Raw genomic sequence first — 16,233 nt, forward strand, 5'->3', positions numbered from 1 at the left:
AATACAAATCCCCATAAAAATGTCAAAAATAAAGAATAAAAGCACCTTCCCCAAGTCTTCTAGTGAAACTCTCCAAAACAAACAAACATATCTCTGAAATCCTTATGGAAATTTTTGATCATTTCCATCATATTCCCCTGAATATCCAACAGAAAATTCTCCCAACATTTCAAGCAAATGACTTAAACTTCCATGGATGTTCTGGACAGTTATCTAGAACTCTACAGAAATCATGACTGTGTTTAAAGAAAGCCAAAGTGTGATATCCTCATATGTGCATGCAGGGTCTTAGGAGGTTTAACATAAAAACACAGATTAGCCACACTGTCAGGCTTTGAAAGCAACGTTTATTGAAACCTCTGCAGCGTTTTAGACGCACTCACACGTACAAAAACCAGCTTTAAAAAAAACAACAAGCACACGCTGACACCAAACTGTAAAAACATGAGTTAGGAAGGATTCTCTACAGTCACAATCACACATCTTTGCTTTTATAGAAATCACCAGATATGTTTTTCACTTTAACGTCCAACCATGAGTACGTCAGAGCATCTGTGACACATAATCACAGTACCCAACTAAAATATTAGTCTTTTTCATTGGCAGCTGTACGGACATGTTTTTGGATGATGTACAGGTTCTAGTACTTCCACTACAGAATAGTGCCTCTGTGGTTAAAGTTCAGTGAAGTTCAGCACAAAAATGGAGAACGACTACATCACAGTGACTTTGGTTTTGGTGAAAATTTAACAACATTTTGGCTCAAAATAGGATTTCAGAAAAGTGTACATAAAGCATTTTTAAAATTGCATGTTGTTCAATGTTAGTTGTTGTTGTGACTAATGTTAGTCACGTTTTTAAGCCACTTTATTACCAAATAGATGAAGATGAAACAGGCCAAACAGATTGAAATTCACACATTTGATCAGGGGAATGCACTTTAAAAAATGTCATGTTTTATCGTCCATATTTTAGTTTTCGAGCAGCCATCCTCGCCATTATTAAAGATTTAACTGGAGGAACATCAGCGCAATTTGGTACAAAACTTCCATTTCCAATTTTTAAAAAAAATCCCTATGACTGCTGCCATATTGTTAAACTTTATTTACTACTATATGGTCTTGGTCCAAAAACTCCATGTAGGTTGGGCTTAGAAATACTTTTGATTGAAAAATGTACGTTCTTTGATCCAAGAAAACACCAACAAACTACTTCCTGTTTTTGGTGTTTGGTCAATGACTTTTTGATTTATTCTACTCAACTTCAAGAAATTTCAAGAAAATGCATTCCTGTATCTAATCGGTCTACGAAGCAACTCCCAAGTGTTCATGTTAGTTCTGTAACTACTGTACCACTGCTGTGGTAACGTTAGCTCATCGATCAATCACTGGAACTCAAACTACTGCTGTTGGTTTGTTACTACTGTGTGATCACTCTACCAAGGCTCTGAGAGTTTTACAGTTCCTTCTTACTCAACGATTTCATCGTCATCGTCGTCAAAGTTCTCCTCGCCGTCATTGGCGGTGGCCTCCTGGTACTGCTGGTACTCGGACACGAGGTCGTTCATGTTGCTCTCGGCCTCTGTGAACTCCATCTCGTCCATGCCTTCACCTGTGAACCAGTGCAGGAAAGCCTTTCGGCGGAACATGGCAGAGAACTGCTCAGAGATCCGCTTGAACAGCTCCTGGATAGCCGTGCTGTTGCCGATGAAGGTGGCGGCCATCTTGAGCCCACGGGGGGCGATGTCACAGACGGCCACCTTGACGTTGTTGGGGATCCACTCCACAAAGTAGCTGCTGTTCTTGTTCTGCACGTTCAGCATCTGCTCGTCCACTTCCTTCATGGACATCGGACCACGGAAGACGGTGGCAACAGTCAGGTAGCGTCCGTGGCGAGGGTCGCAGGCCGCCATCATGTTCCTGGCGTCAAACATCTGTTGGGTGAGCTCGGGAACAGTGAGTGCTCGATACTGCTGGCTGCCCCGTGCCGTTAGAGGAGCGAATCCCGGCATGAAGAAGTGGAGTCTGGGGAAGGGCACCATGTTGACAGCCAGTTTGCGGAGATCTGCATTCAGCTGCCCGGGGAAACGAAGAGAGGTCGTTACGCCGCTCATGGTGGCTGACACAAGGTGGTTAAGGTCGCCGTAGGTGGGCGTGGTGAGTTTAAGAGTGCGGAAACAGATGTCATAAAGCGCCTCGTTGTCAATGCAGTAGGTCTCATCTGTGTTTTCAACCAGCTGGTGGACCGACAGGGTGGCGTTGTACGGCTCCACCACGGTGTCGGACACCTGGAGGGAACAGGAGGGAGGTCACAAACCCAGAGATACTGAAGTTTGAGGTGAAAACACCGTAACAGAAGGGATATAAATAGGTTAAATTAATCTTTTTTTTTTTTGACCTTTGGGGTTTCTGAGAGATCTATTTGGTGATGGTTGAAAAAGGGACACGGGGGGGTCAAAGACAAGGGTCTTCTCTCTGTTACCTTCGGTGAAGGCATGACGCTGAACGTGTTCATGATGCGGTCGGGATACTCCTCTCGGATCTTGCTGATCAGCAGGGTGCCCATGCCCGAGCCGGTGCCGCCTCCCAGAGAGTGAGTCAGCTGGAAGCCCTGCAGGCAGAATTAAAGATGGAGGCAGTTTGATTCAGGGAACATGACTTAGGAAGAAGACGGCTGATGGATGGATGCTCAGGCCTCGGTCACTGCTTCACCTTTATAAAGTTTTCTGACAGTTTCATTGTCTTCAACAGGATTTATTTATTACAATGTTGGGAGAATTTTTGTGCTTTTGTTACACCTAAAGTCTGATTTATATTTTGTATTAATACATCATTCAACATGAAACAAGAAGTAGTTTTTCAGAGGCTTAAAACACTCGTTCTGCCACAAATAGCAGATTCAAGCTGGTGAAATAAATAATGATGGTTAATATGTTTTTTCTTTTTTGGTTATTTTTTGTGGGCTTGGCTGACTCTTGGAGCTGTATCGCCAAGTTAACAGGAAGTTCACTGTTTTGAATTTTATGTTAAGCCATATTGGTTAAAACTGGGGATTCCCAGGCCTCATTATGGTATCAACTCTTACAAAATTAGCCTGACCCATGTCAAATTTTGTGTAAAGCTAGAAAATGCCTTGTGGACAAACATTATTTGGCTTATATAGAAAACTGAAGGGGTGTGGCCAAAGCTACCATGTATCGCTGTGTAACAGGAAGTAAATGTTTATCAAACATAGCAAAAAAAATCAGCATCAAGCTGTAGTAGTTTAGCAAAGAGCGTGTTTACATGGACTTAGGTATCCCAGTTATGAGCCTTATCCTGGTTTCGATCCTGTTCTGATACTGTGTTTACATGCGCACAGAGAAACCTGGTTATTCATGATCCTGTAAACATAAGAAATACGAGTATCCTGGTTTCTAAGTACTGGTGATGGTTTTGTTTTTTTTTCACGACACAAACTGACAATTTTAAAAGCTGAAAAAATGAGACCTCTGCTGTTTCATTCAGACAAAGCGCTATTATTGCCACTTCGTAGATGTGGTATCCACCTCATTCCAACAACAGGAAGTGAGAGATTGTGTGCTGCAGGCTAATGTGGTGATGTCAGCAAAAGTCGCCCCTGCTGGTCATTAGAATAACCCCCCCCGCCCAAACCTGACAACTGTACAGTTGACATGTGTACCCCTCCACAAACCACAAGTCCTTGTCACCTGTAAACAGTCGCAGTGCTCGCACTCCTTCCTCACTATGTCCAGGACAGAGTCCACAAGCTCCGCCCCTTCTGTGTAGTGACCTTTGGCCCAGTTGTTCCCCGCACCTGTCTGACCTGCAGGCAACCAATCAGAAGAGAGAAACCCATCAGAGAAATGTAAAATGATCGTCACAGCAGATGGGAATGTGAGCACAGACATTCACTCGTCTGGTGACCCATTTATCAGCCGGAGGACGGCGTGACGGAGAGCTGTGAGTGTACGATGACAGAGGAGGTCTAGAACCTCCCTGGATGTTCTCCTACTGAGGCGAGAGTTTATTAAACAATCCTGGAGTCATTTCAGTCTGTTTAGTTCAAACCTGAGCGTTTCTTTACTGCTCTAGATCTGTCTTCTTCACAACCCCCTCAAACTTAAACCCTCCTGACTCAGCAGCAGAAATGAGCTCACAACCATTACAGTTATATTTCTATAACTCCCTCCTTCTCCCAGAACAGCTCCTGCTGCTTTTTACCATCAGATACCATGACTTCATGTAGCAGAGACACTTTTAACAGATGCAGTTGGACCAGAAACTTAATGATTTGAATTCTCATAAAAGGCAAAAGATGAGCTTTCCATCTAAAAAAACATTAAATCTGTTTATACAAATTATTACATTTTAAATCAGCCCAAACAGGATGAAGTTAACACTGAGGAGCCAGAGAAACAGCTGTTTTCAAAAAGTAAAAGCTGCAATTATCCAAAGGTTTAAGGAGTATCTTTCACTAAAAATCCAACAGAGGGTTATCTTCCTTTAAGCTGTCCTGGTTGGACTCTGTTCATTTTAACAACACTGTTCTTCTACACAAGAGCCTCAAATATGCACAAAACCCATGAGTTCTTTTCATCAGACTTCTCCAGCACTTTTAAACATCCAGTAAATTCCTGCAGGAAGTTGGGGTGAGCTGAATGTATCTAGAAATATTTGGGGATATTCAGAGCAAGCAGGAGAAAGTGATGACCTTTACAAGCTACAGCTGGTGCATGACTGCATGCATGTGATTGGTTCAATCTCTGTGCATGCAGTGAAACCATCTCTGTTTCCCACTCCATTCCTCTGCCTCTGATTGTGATTCTGTTCAACTTTACTAAGCACTGATGTCAGATAACTATCATAGTTTTGACTGTTGCCTGTATTCTTATGTCATTTCTTGCCTACTGAGGCTGTCTCATTCAGCATGGGTAGTCTCCTTCTGTGAAGTGAATGTGCAAAAACAGAAATCAGTATGATGTCAGGGGCAAGGGCATGACATTCAGGAGTGCATGAGTGAAAATGTCTTAGAATCATAATAAACACATGAATAAATCTGTTAAATTAAATCAGAGGTTTGTTACCAAAGATGAAGTTGTCTGGTCTGAAAAGTTGTCCGAAGGCTCCTGAGCGCACGCTGTCCATGGTTCCTGGTTCCAGGTCGACCAACACGGCCCTGGGGACGTATTTATGAGCTGCACAGACAGACAACATGTCAGTCAGTCCCACAGATTTGACTTTGACTCACATTTGTGCATTTTTAAAGTTATTTCTTCAAGGCGTTTCCTGGGATATTCTTTTTTGCAGATGATATTCAAATGTACCTGTCTTAAAAAGTTCTGACTGCAGCCTTTGCTTGCTGTCTTGAGTTATTAAAACATGGATAAATAAATTCCTAAATCTAAAGAGGACCAAGGCCATCATGTCCAGACTCCATGGATGGTTGGAGGTGGGAGCTCTCAGCTCTTTAGCCCATGATGTTCACGCCTCTGTGAAGAGTCTTGAAATTTACTCATGGACAACCAGATCCCTACTGCTGTTCATTAAAGCTGATCAGATCCGTCTTATAGCTAAGGTAAGCCGATCTCCCTGCTACAGATCAAGAGAGGGTGAGGCATGATTACAAACGTCTAGACCTGATTATGCTAACACTCTGGCTGTGTACGAAATCACCCCTTATTTATTAAACAGTTCATTATATAGTCCACTATATAGTCCACTACACAGTCCACTATTTAGTCCACTACATAGTCCACTACATAGTCCACTACATAGTCCACTACATAGTCCACTACATAGTCCACTTTATAGTCCACTTTATAGTCCACTATATAGTACACTATATAGTACACTATATAGTCCACTATGTAGTGGAGTATATAGTCTGTATAGGGGACTATAAAGTCCAATATGTAGTGGACTATATCGCCCATATAGGGGACGATAATAGTCCACTATGCTGCTCACTATAGATTGGATAGGGAGGAGGGAATGAGGGAGTGGTTTTGGACACAGCCTGTCCAAAACCACTCCCTGCACAGCCTGCAGCCTGACTGGAAAGAAAACCCCATCTTCAACAATATTCCTGTCAGATTTAGGATTAATTTAGGTTTATAATGGTTATTTTTAATATCTAAACAGACCAGGGCTGCTTCACTGTACTTCACTGTATTCTTAAACAAAGTGAACCTGACTCAGTACAAAGGTCAGTTTTTACCTGATAGTTTTATTTATTAAGGGTAAATCCATCCACACCTACCTGGTCTTCTGTGAAACTGTCATCCCCCCTAAACCTAATAACTGGTTTTCCATCCTTGGTGTTTGTGATTACTGTCAGTGAGTCTCTCTCATCACTGTGGAGGAATGTTGTCCCATTCTTCTCTGCAGAATAGTTTCATTCAGCCTCATTGGAGGGTTTTCCAGCATGAATGGCCTGTTTAAGGTCACAGCATCTCAGTCAGATCTAAGTCCAGACTTTGACTAGAATAATCCAGAACCTTCATTTAGTTTTTAGTCCATTCAGAGGTGGACTTGCTGGTGTGTTGGGGATCATGGTCCTCCCTCCATAACCCAAGTGGTCTTGATCTTGAGGTCATGAACTGACATTTTCCTTCAGAATTTCCTGCTAGAGAGCAGAAATTCATGGTTCTAGTGGTCCAGGTCCTGGTCCAGACCATCACACCACCACCACCATGTCTGACTGTTGGTCTGATGTTCTTCTGATGAAATGCTGAGTTAGTTTGACTCTAGTTGGAACGGGACGCATACCTACCAAAACTTCTGTCTGGTCAGTCCACAGAATATTTCCCAGAAGTCTTTGGGATCATCAGGATGTTTTAGTCAAATGTGAGACAACCCTTTGTGTTCTTTCTGCTCAGCAGTGGTTTTGGCCTTGAAACTTTCCCATGATGCCATTGTTGCCCAGTCTCTTTCTGATGGTTGAATCATGACCTCTGACCTTAACTGAGTCAGTGAGGCCTGCAGGTCTGTAGATGTTCTGGTTCTGTTTAGAGCTGGGAAGTTAATTGCAAATGAGATTATGACCTGCTGAAATTTTCACATCGCAGGAGGTGGAATATTTCTTTAATTTTCTTTAATTTCATTTTAGTAGCGTATTTTTAGAATAGTGTATAAAAAAAATCCAATTTCCTCATTTTTTGTCTGTTTTTCTTGTTAAATATAAGAGTTGTAATTAAAATTACCACTCCTTTAATACAACAGCTCATATCCAATTTGCAAAATGAGTCAAAATCATCACAATTAGATATTTTTCCAAAATGGTCCAGTCCTGGTTTAATCTGATATGGTGCTGGTTATAGTATAGAATGAATTATTGCTTGTTTTTTTTGTAAAATAAATGAGATGAGGAACTTAATAAATAATTGCATATCAAATTGCAATTGCAATATTGGGTAAAAAAATCGCAACTAGATTATTTTCCTAAATTATTCAGCCCTAGTTCTGTTGTGACCTCCTGGATGAGTCGTCCATGTTCTCTTGGAGTCATGTTAATAGGTCAACCACTCCTGGGAATGTTCACCACTGTCCACAGTTTTCTCCATTTGTGGGTAATGGCTCTCAGCGTGGTTGTCTGGAGTCCCAAAGCCTCAGAAATGTCTCCAACTCTTTCAGACTGATAGATTTCAGTGACTTTGTTCCTCATTGGTTCTTGAGTTTCTTTAGATGGTTCCAGGATGTGTTGGAGATCTTTGAGCCTCCTTCACCGTCAGACATGTTCTACTTAAGGGGTTCCTGGATCCAGCAGGTCTGGCAGTAATCAGGTCTGGGGTGGATAGTCAAATTGAACCCAGCTTTACATAAAATGCAGTTAATCACAGTTAATTCATGATTTAACAAGGGTGGATGACTTTTTCACAGGGCCAGATAGGTTTGGATGGATTTACCCGAAATAAATGAAATCATCATTAAAAACTAATATTTGCATTTACTCCATTTATCTTTGTCTAATATTAACATTTAAGTGTGAGGAATATGCAAAAAACAAAAAAGTAATCAGGAAGGGGGCAAATACTTTTAGCTATGAATTCTACATAAATTTCCAGTAAATGTAGAAATCAGTTAAGCTCTAAAATGATGCATAAAAACATCTTTATCTTAAATCAGTTACCACGTAGAAGTCAATCAAGAGAACTGAAGCTACAATACTGAAAGCTCCATGTCTGCTGTGATTCAGAGGAATCTCGCTGCATTCATCCATTAACAGGAAGTGTGTGACTGAGCGAGCTACAGCTCTACGTACAGGACGCCTCATTGTAGTAGACGTTGACTCTGTCCAGCTGCAGAGACGAGTCTCCCACGTAGCTCCCTGCCGGGTCGATGCCGTGCTCATCGCTGATCACCTCCCAGAACTGAACGAGTCCGAGCGGCAGCAGGAAACAAAGAGAAGAAGAAGAAAGAGACCAGTGACTCAGAGAGTTCCTGTCTTTGTGCTCCGGTTACTGACTCACTGCAAATGTGTGAGGTTGAATGAGTCAGAGGGTTTGATACCACAGAGAGACTCCTGATAGTCCAACAGGTGGACCGTTAATGGTTAGAGGAGATTCAGCAGAGGGTGGGGGGCTCTTACAAACTCACTATGATAAAACAAGATTAATTAACCATGGTTGTTCTCTGCAGACACCCAATCTGAGTTATGTTTTGTTGTAATTTCAGTCAAAATATTTCAGAACCCTTTTATGTCTGCTATATATCAGTCTGGGAGTTTCTAGTATGTTTGACAAATAAGCTGAAGTTTGTACACATGAAGCTGCTTTTCTTTGTTTTTCATGGCTTTAAAAAAGCAGAAATGTGTCATTCATGTAAATTTAAATATTGTAGTCTTGGTTGTTTGACAAATTGAGGAACAGAAATCTTCAAGTACAGACAGCGAGGGTTTAGAAACAGCACTAAAAGTAAGTGAAAGAGTGTTTGGTATAAATCTTATACCATTGGAAAGTCTGTTTATTTCCCGTTTTAAAGGAGCCACATTTGTTATGAGCATGCATTTATAGGGATGAGCAGCAGAGCTGAGGGATGTACCCATGAGAAACATTCTAAATCTTTCCAGCTAATACCAAACAGCTGATTCTGCCTTGACTCTTGTTTCAGGGAATATCCTACAAGCAGTCCTGACCTCAACCCCTTTGAACACTTTGTGGGAACAGCATGGGCGTGCTGTTGGTGCCACGCTGGTGACCTGAGGGTAAGAAGCCAGACTGGTGACCTGAGGTTGAGGAGCCAGGCTGGTGACCAGCATGAGGGGGAGGAGCCAGGCTGGTGACCAGCATGAGGGTGAGGAGCCAGGCTGGTGAACTGAGGGGGAGGAGCCAGACTGGTGACCTGAGGTTGAGGAGCCAGGCTGGTGACCAGCATGAGGGTGAGGAGCCAGGCTGGTGACCAGCATGAGGGTGAGGAGCCAGGCTGGTGACCAGCATGAGGGGGAGGAGCCAGGCTGGTGACCAGCATGAGGGTGAGGAGCCAGGCTGGTGACCAGCATGAGGGTGAGGAGCCAGGCTGGTGAACTGAGGGGGAGGAGCCAGACTGGTGTCCAGCATGAGGGGGAGGAGCCAGGCTGGTGACAGCATGAGGGTGAGGAGCCAGGCTGTTGTGGCTGTGTATGGTTCTTCTACTGAGGCTCCTATTAGTAAAATGATCATTGTCAATTGTTAAATTACCAATATGTCTTGTTCCTTCAGACTTCAATCATCAAATCCCCTAACTAACCACATCCTCAGCTCTGCTGCTCATCCTTCAAAGGCCTGTTCCTTATTAATGTAGCTCCATTTGAAGGGAAATAAAAAAGGCTTTCAGCGGTATAAGATTTATTGACGAGAAGCACAAATAAATAATCTACCAAACTAATTAAGTTATTTCATTTGCTAGATTTTGTTAACTAAAACTAACAAAAGTGAAACTAAAATGTCAAAATTATTTCAGTGAACAGAAACAAAACTAAAGAAAACAAGGCTTTACAAAACCCCAGAAAAATTTGAGTTTATCAGGTGCTAACAAAGCTAAAATAAGAGGAAATCTCCTTACAGTTAATGAATAATCATGTTTGATAAGCGTGATCTTAATAATGGATCAGGCTTAATATGCCAAATGGCAGAAGAACAAATACTGAAATTAAATCAAGAGCTGTTATTCAAGCATTTCTCCCTCCATAGCTAAGGTTAGCTCAGCAGCAGCGTTCAGTCATTTGCTTTTATATTTGTTAGTCTGATTTTTCTCCCAGAGGGATAATTCTTTATGTTTCTTTGTTGTCATTTATAAAATTTGGTTTTCATGGAAAGGATTTATGCAACTCTTAGCAGGGCAACAAGTGAGTACTGTGGGATGGGGCCCCCTTAGGGGGGGCTTCCTACTGTCATTGCAAATTTTGCATGTTTGTGAAAGTTTTGGCCGTGGTTTAAAGTTTGTCAGCCGTTGGGGGGCCTTACTGGCCTGGGGTCCAAAGCAGCGGTCTACCTTGTGTGCTGACAAGCAACACCTCTTAGAAAAGGAGGGAGTGGGTGTTCTGTGATAAAAAGACGTGTTTTATTTGTTTATATCTGATATTTTAAGATGGCCATTAACAAACATTTGTCTCCTTTGCATGCTCCAAACTATTGGTTCCCGGCCTCTCCATGTGTGCTGCCAGAAACTGGAGAAAGGACCCCAGAAAATCCTGTTAGTCGATTTTAGAATGGATAACCTTACCTAAAGAAAATGTCCTCAGTTCATTTTGGATCTCAAGCATTGATTTTACTAAAAAAACAATCTATTAAAATATGCTCACGTAGCCTTAATCCATAAGTTAATGCATCGTGATAATCACCCTAACGCCACCTGATGTGGATTTTAGAGTCAACATAAAAGAGAGGGTCATTTGTCAGTCTTTTTTTAAAAAGCTGTCCCATTCTCCTGAGTGATTTTTTAAATTCACGACTTGAACTGACAGAACAGAACATCTCTGAATGACTCTGAAATATGAAGGAGGGATCTTTGGTAATATCCCAGTGAATGAGAAATTGTTTAGAGAAGAATTTAAAGTTAAACTAAGGTGAAAGCGACAGAAAGTTCTGCTTTAATGAATGAACATGGCTCTTAGTGCTGACTAGTGTTAGAGAAATAACTCTAGGCAAATATGAAACTTCTGCAGTGATTCTAACTTCATGATTTCTTCAAACCAGTTTAGAGCAGATAAATAAATCAAATCCAGGTCTGTACCTTTGTCCCGATCTGGTTCCCACACTGTCCGGCCTGGATATGAACGATTTCTCTCATCTTTCCTCTCTCTGTCGGCGTCCCTCTCTCTCCAGTGATCCTCTGAGGTCTGTCGCTGCTCTCTGCTGCACGCCGCTGTGCTTCAGCAGCTTCCCCTCCTCCTCCTCCTGTCACATGGAGCCACGTGACCCTGAGGGGCCAGCTTTGGGTCTGGTCAGCATAAAGGACTTTGTTTTATTGCCCCCACAGAAATACTTTCTATGAATGCCAGGGGCGTCGAAGAGGGGGCAAAAGCAGACGAAGCAAGGACTCTAATGGAGGAAAATCTGTACATTTAGTTTGGTTTGTCTCTTCATTATAACTGAGGGAGTAAAGAGAGAAAGGGTTAAACATGAATACATGATGTTAACCTTTGCTTCACTTTACAATATTTGTAAAATATCTGAAAATCTCAAACAATAAACTGGTTTAGCAACTACCTCACAGACAGAAGTCACTGTGTCCAAGCAGATGGCTGCACCTCTGCCTCACTTCCTGTGACCAAAGAAGTGCCTCAGGGCTCGTTTTTAGGGCCACTCCTGATCATTCTTTATATCAGTTGTATTGATCAGAATGTTACTAATGCAGATTATCATTTTTATGCTGACGACACTGTCATGTACTGCTCAGCACCCACCCCAGACCAAGCTCTTACGCAGTAACAACTTGCTTTTGACTCTGCTCAGCAGAATTTTTATGATTTCAAACTTGTGTTGAATGCAGACAAGACTAAGGTCATGCTGTGCTCCAACTCTAACTCTAAGCCCCTAAACCTGCCTTCAATCTTTACTTCTCAGGTTCTCAGAGCAGTGGTTTTCAAACTTTCGCCCAGGGCACGCCATATTCACATCAATACAAAATAGACTAATATAACAGTCAGACAACGGGGGGAGGTTTCTGGGGCCAAGCCAACTGGGGTGGCAAAAGTGGGCAAAAAGTGGCTGAAAGGTGGAAAAAAATGGTTAAAAGTGATGAAAAAACATGGCAAAACTGGGCAAAATGGCAGGACAAAGCCAAAAATGGGTAACAACTAACATAGGGGACCAAAAAATGGGTTAAAAGTGACAAAAACATGTTGAAAGCGTCAAAAAAGGTGGCAAAATGGGATACAAGTGGCCAAAAAGTGTTAAATGTTGTAAAAAAAAGGAGGTGAAAAACAGTTAAAAGGTGATTTAAAAATGGGCAAAATTAGGCAAAAGTGGCCAAACAAAGGCAAAGTGAGCGAAAATTGCCAGGAAAGAGGCAAAATAGGTTACAAGTGCAGAAAAGTGTCAAAAAGGGTTAAAGTTGCTAAAAGGTGGTAAAAAGGGGTTAAAAGTGATGAAAAATGGCAAAAAACTGTCCAAGTAATAGCAAAAGTAGGCAAAAATCGGTAAAAAAAAGTAGCAAAAATGGATTAAATGTGGCAAAAAGTTCCAAAAAGTTGCAAAATCGGTCAAAAGTATTTTTAAAAAGTTGGGAAATTGCAAAAAAGCAGTAAAAAATGTTTAAGTTGTCAAAATAAGTGGCAGAATGGGTAGAAAAAATTGTTAACTTCGTTAAAAGAAGCATGAATTAATTACTGTAACACCAATTTTAACTCAATAATTGCTTGCCAAATGAGGTCATTGTTAGCCAGGATGCTAGCACCAATGCTACTGATCCAACTCACATACGCTGATCATCAGTAAATCACAACTGTGGAGGGCCCATTCTCTGGGGGGTTTTCAGGGGCCCGGCCTGATCTCCAAGGCACACCTTGACCATTTGAGAACCACTGGGCTAGAGGATGAAAACTTACCGAGACTCCAGACTCCAGGTCGTAAGATCACGGGAGAATGACAAACTCACACGGGAACATGAATGTAGAGACCAGATTATTTTGCCGTCTTCAGGATGATTCGTCACTCATTTATACATGATTCCATGATATTATTGCTTCTATTAGTGGGGACTACATGAGGAAGGTAAAAGTTTTTTGTTTTCCAGAGAGGATTTGTGGTTTCATGTAAAATTTGCTGTATCAAAGCATAAGGGTCCCTGCTGAAAGTCCAGGCTGTCCTGAATTATCCTGAGGATAATGAGTCCATTTTAATTTAACTACTGACTTCCTGAGACCAGTGTTAGCTTTAGATTTAGATTATTTCAGTTCTTGATAAAACTACAGATATTTAAGCTGTTTTCAGGGGAACATGGATTAGTATGAAATGTTTTTATGAACGTCTTTGGGGCTTCTGTACTGAGGGAATAAATCTCACACTATCCAAGCTGAGTCTTCGTGACTTTCTCGTTTGGCTCTTCAGTCTGTGCTGAGAATGAGGATGGGTCAGTGTGGGGGATTTTTCAGCTCTGTAGAGACCATGAGGCGGACTTTCCCGCAGAGATGATGATGATGATGATGAAGCCACGGTCAGCTGCTGCTGACGCTGACAGCAGAGTCAGTTTACACAGAAGTGAAGCAGGAATTCATCCCCGCTCTGCGCTGAGCTCTGAAGAACAACAGCTGGAAGAAGTCTGCTCTAACATCCCAGCACAAACCTCCACGTCTGCCTTTCCTACTGATGAAAACGATCAGACTGTAAAAAGGCCAAGAGTATTTTAACCCAGGTCCATTTAATCATGGTTGTTTGAGGGGACAAAACCAGATCAGTCTAATACAGACCAGCAGGGTTCATTTTGGCAGCTATTTTTCATTTTAGTCACAGTTTTAGTCTTTAAATGAAATTCATTTTAGTTTTACTCTAGTTTTAGGCCATAAAAGTCCTCACATTTTAGTCTTTACTTTTAGTCCAATCATTTATTCTCTTGTCTAAATCTGGAACCAAATCATGGTGGTGTGATCTCTGCCAAACCTGGGGTCCCTGCTTTCTACAGCTGAGAGACAGAATAGATACAGATGTATTGTTTTGGACAGATTTACCCACAGTGGAGAAATATCACGGATTTTGAATGTCCAATGAAAACTACATTACATTTTAGTCTAGTTTTAGTCATTTTGACAAAAACTAAACTCACTTTTAGTCAGATTTAGTCATCACAGATCTATGTTTGTCAGTCTTAGTCTAGTTTTTGTCATTGAAAAAAAGGCTGTCAACAAATAGTTTTAGCCAACGAAATTAACACCGCAGATCATGATTAGAACAGGAGAGCTACAGGACTATGGAAGCCCAGCCAGGACATTTCCTGACTGTTGTTCACAGCTCTGAGCTCCAAACACATTGTTAGCATTATTATGAGTGTCTGCTGCTGCTGTGGGCCGCCTGTATGACTGCTCCATCCACCAGCATCAGTCTTACATCCATATTATCATTAAAAATGCCCAACTTATCTAATCGTAATTGCAATTACAATGTCAGGCTGTGCAATAATATAATTGCACAAAAGGCTGCAATCATTCTAGTATTCAGTAGAACTGTAAAGGTTTACAAAAGGCCTGCAGAACGGCCTTCATGTTAACAGCAGAGCTACTACTGCCCTTTATAGAAGGACCTTCATTTTCAGAAAATAAACCTTTTTTGGAGTTATTTTTAAAACAGCACTGGTAAACTTCTCCATTTTTTATGCTTCTTAATATCTGCATGTTTTATCTGCAAGAAGAGGAGCAGCTGCCTGCTCATCCTGCTCAGACGTGTCAGATAACGCAGCACAGACCTGAGGAGGAGGAATATGGAGGAGGAGGAACAGGGAGGAGGAACACGAGGAGGAAAAGGGAGGAGAGAGCGGACAAAGCTTGAAAAGTTGCCCCCCAGATTGCCCTATAGCTTGCACTGGAGGCAGAGATGTCAGACAAACTGTTCTGCTTTATTTAGAAGTCAGAGAGCAGCCCCTTCATGTCTCCAGCAGAGGTAAACTCACCTGAAGACATGTTTGATCCTGGTGCATCTAAAGTCAAAGCCGAACGAGTCAGAGTCCCACAGGGAGGCGGTGACGGCGAGGCGGTACAGAAGGTCTTTAGGATGTAGCTTATATAGGTCAAAGGTCAGGTGAGCGATCCTGGTCTTCATTGGAGGACTGATGGAGAGACTGAGAAACAGAAAACACTGAACTGAAGGAGCTGGAGATTTGATAATCAGGAATGGAAATAATTATCCTAACAACCAAAAAATGTCCCGTTTGACCCACTGGTGAGGGGCACTGGTCTATAGAGGGACACTGATTTTTACAGGGACACTGGTCTATAGAGGACCCCTGGTTTATAGAGGGACACTGGTCTATAGAGGACCCCTGGTTTATAGAGGGACACTGGTCGATAGAGGGGCACTGATTTTTACAGGGACACTGGTCTATAGAGGGACACTGGTCGATAGAGGGACACTGGTCTTTACAGGGACACTGGTCTATAGAGGGGGTCTGCTTTATAGAGCGACACTGGTCGATAGAGGGACACTGATTTTTACAGGGACACTGGTCTATAAAGGGGCACTGGTCTATAGAGGAACACTGGTCTATAGAGGGACACTGGTCTTTACAGGGACACTGGTCTATAGAGGGACACTGGTCTATAGAGGGACACTGGTCTATAGAGGGACACTGGTCTATAGAGGGCCCCTGGTCTATAGAGGGCCCCTGCTTTATAGAGGGACACTGGTCTATAGAGGGACACTGGTCGATAGAGGAACACTGGTCTATAGAGGGACACTGGTCTATAGAGGGCCCCTGCTTTATAGAGGGACACTGGTCTATAGAGGGACACTGGTTTATAGAGGGACACTGGTCGATAGAGGGACACTGGTCGATAGAGGGACACTGGTCGATAGAGGGACACTGGTCTATAGAGGGCCCCTGCTTTATAGAGGGACACTGGTCTATAGAAGGACACTGGTCTATAGAGGGACACTGGTTTATAGAGGGACACTGGTTTATAGAGGGACACTGGTTTATAGAGGGACACTGGTTTATAGAGGGACACTGGTCGATAGAGGGACACTGGTCTATAGAGGGACACTGATTTTTACAGGGACACTGGTCTATAGAGGGCCCCTGCTTTATAGAGGGACACTGGTTTATA

The 16,233-nt window shown here is 42.3% G+C and overlaps 1 protein-coding gene across 4 annotated transcripts; it reads right to left on the minus strand.

The window, feature by feature from the left end:
* Positions 1 to 336: 336 nt before the first annotated feature.
* On the minus strand, positions 337 to 15,242 carry LOC121527259 (tubulin beta-5 chain). 4 transcript variants are annotated; one of them, XM_041814136.1, is made up of 7 exons: positions 15,081 to 15,242; positions 11,211 to 11,417; positions 8,263 to 8,371; positions 5,087 to 5,197; positions 3,710 to 3,825; positions 2,482 to 2,610; positions 337 to 2,287 (listed from the first exon to the last, which is right to left on the minus strand). In XM_041814136.1, the coding sequence occupies exons 1-7, from the start codon at positions 15,105 to 15,107 to the stop codon at positions 1,469 to 1,471; spliced, it is 1,518 nt and encodes a 505-aa protein (XP_041670070.1). In that variant the 5' UTR covers positions 15,108 to 15,242; the 3' UTR covers positions 337 to 1,468. The 4 variants fall into 4 exon arrangements, with proteins under 4 accessions (XP_041670070.1, XP_041670071.1, XP_041670073.1 ...); XM_041814137.1 differs by having other exon boundaries at positions 11,211 to 11,374; positions 15,081 to 15,158; XM_041814139.1 differs by having other exon boundaries at positions 11,211 to 11,518; positions 15,081 to 15,149.
* Positions 15,243 to 16,233: the final 991 nt, after the last annotated feature.

The sequence above is a fragment of the Cheilinus undulatus genome, linkage group 19 (assembly GCF_018320785.1).
Source record: "Cheilinus undulatus linkage group 19, ASM1832078v1, whole genome shotgun sequence".
NCBI classification, from domain to species: domain Eukaryota; kingdom Metazoa; phylum Chordata; class Actinopteri; order Labriformes; family Labridae; genus Cheilinus; species Cheilinus undulatus.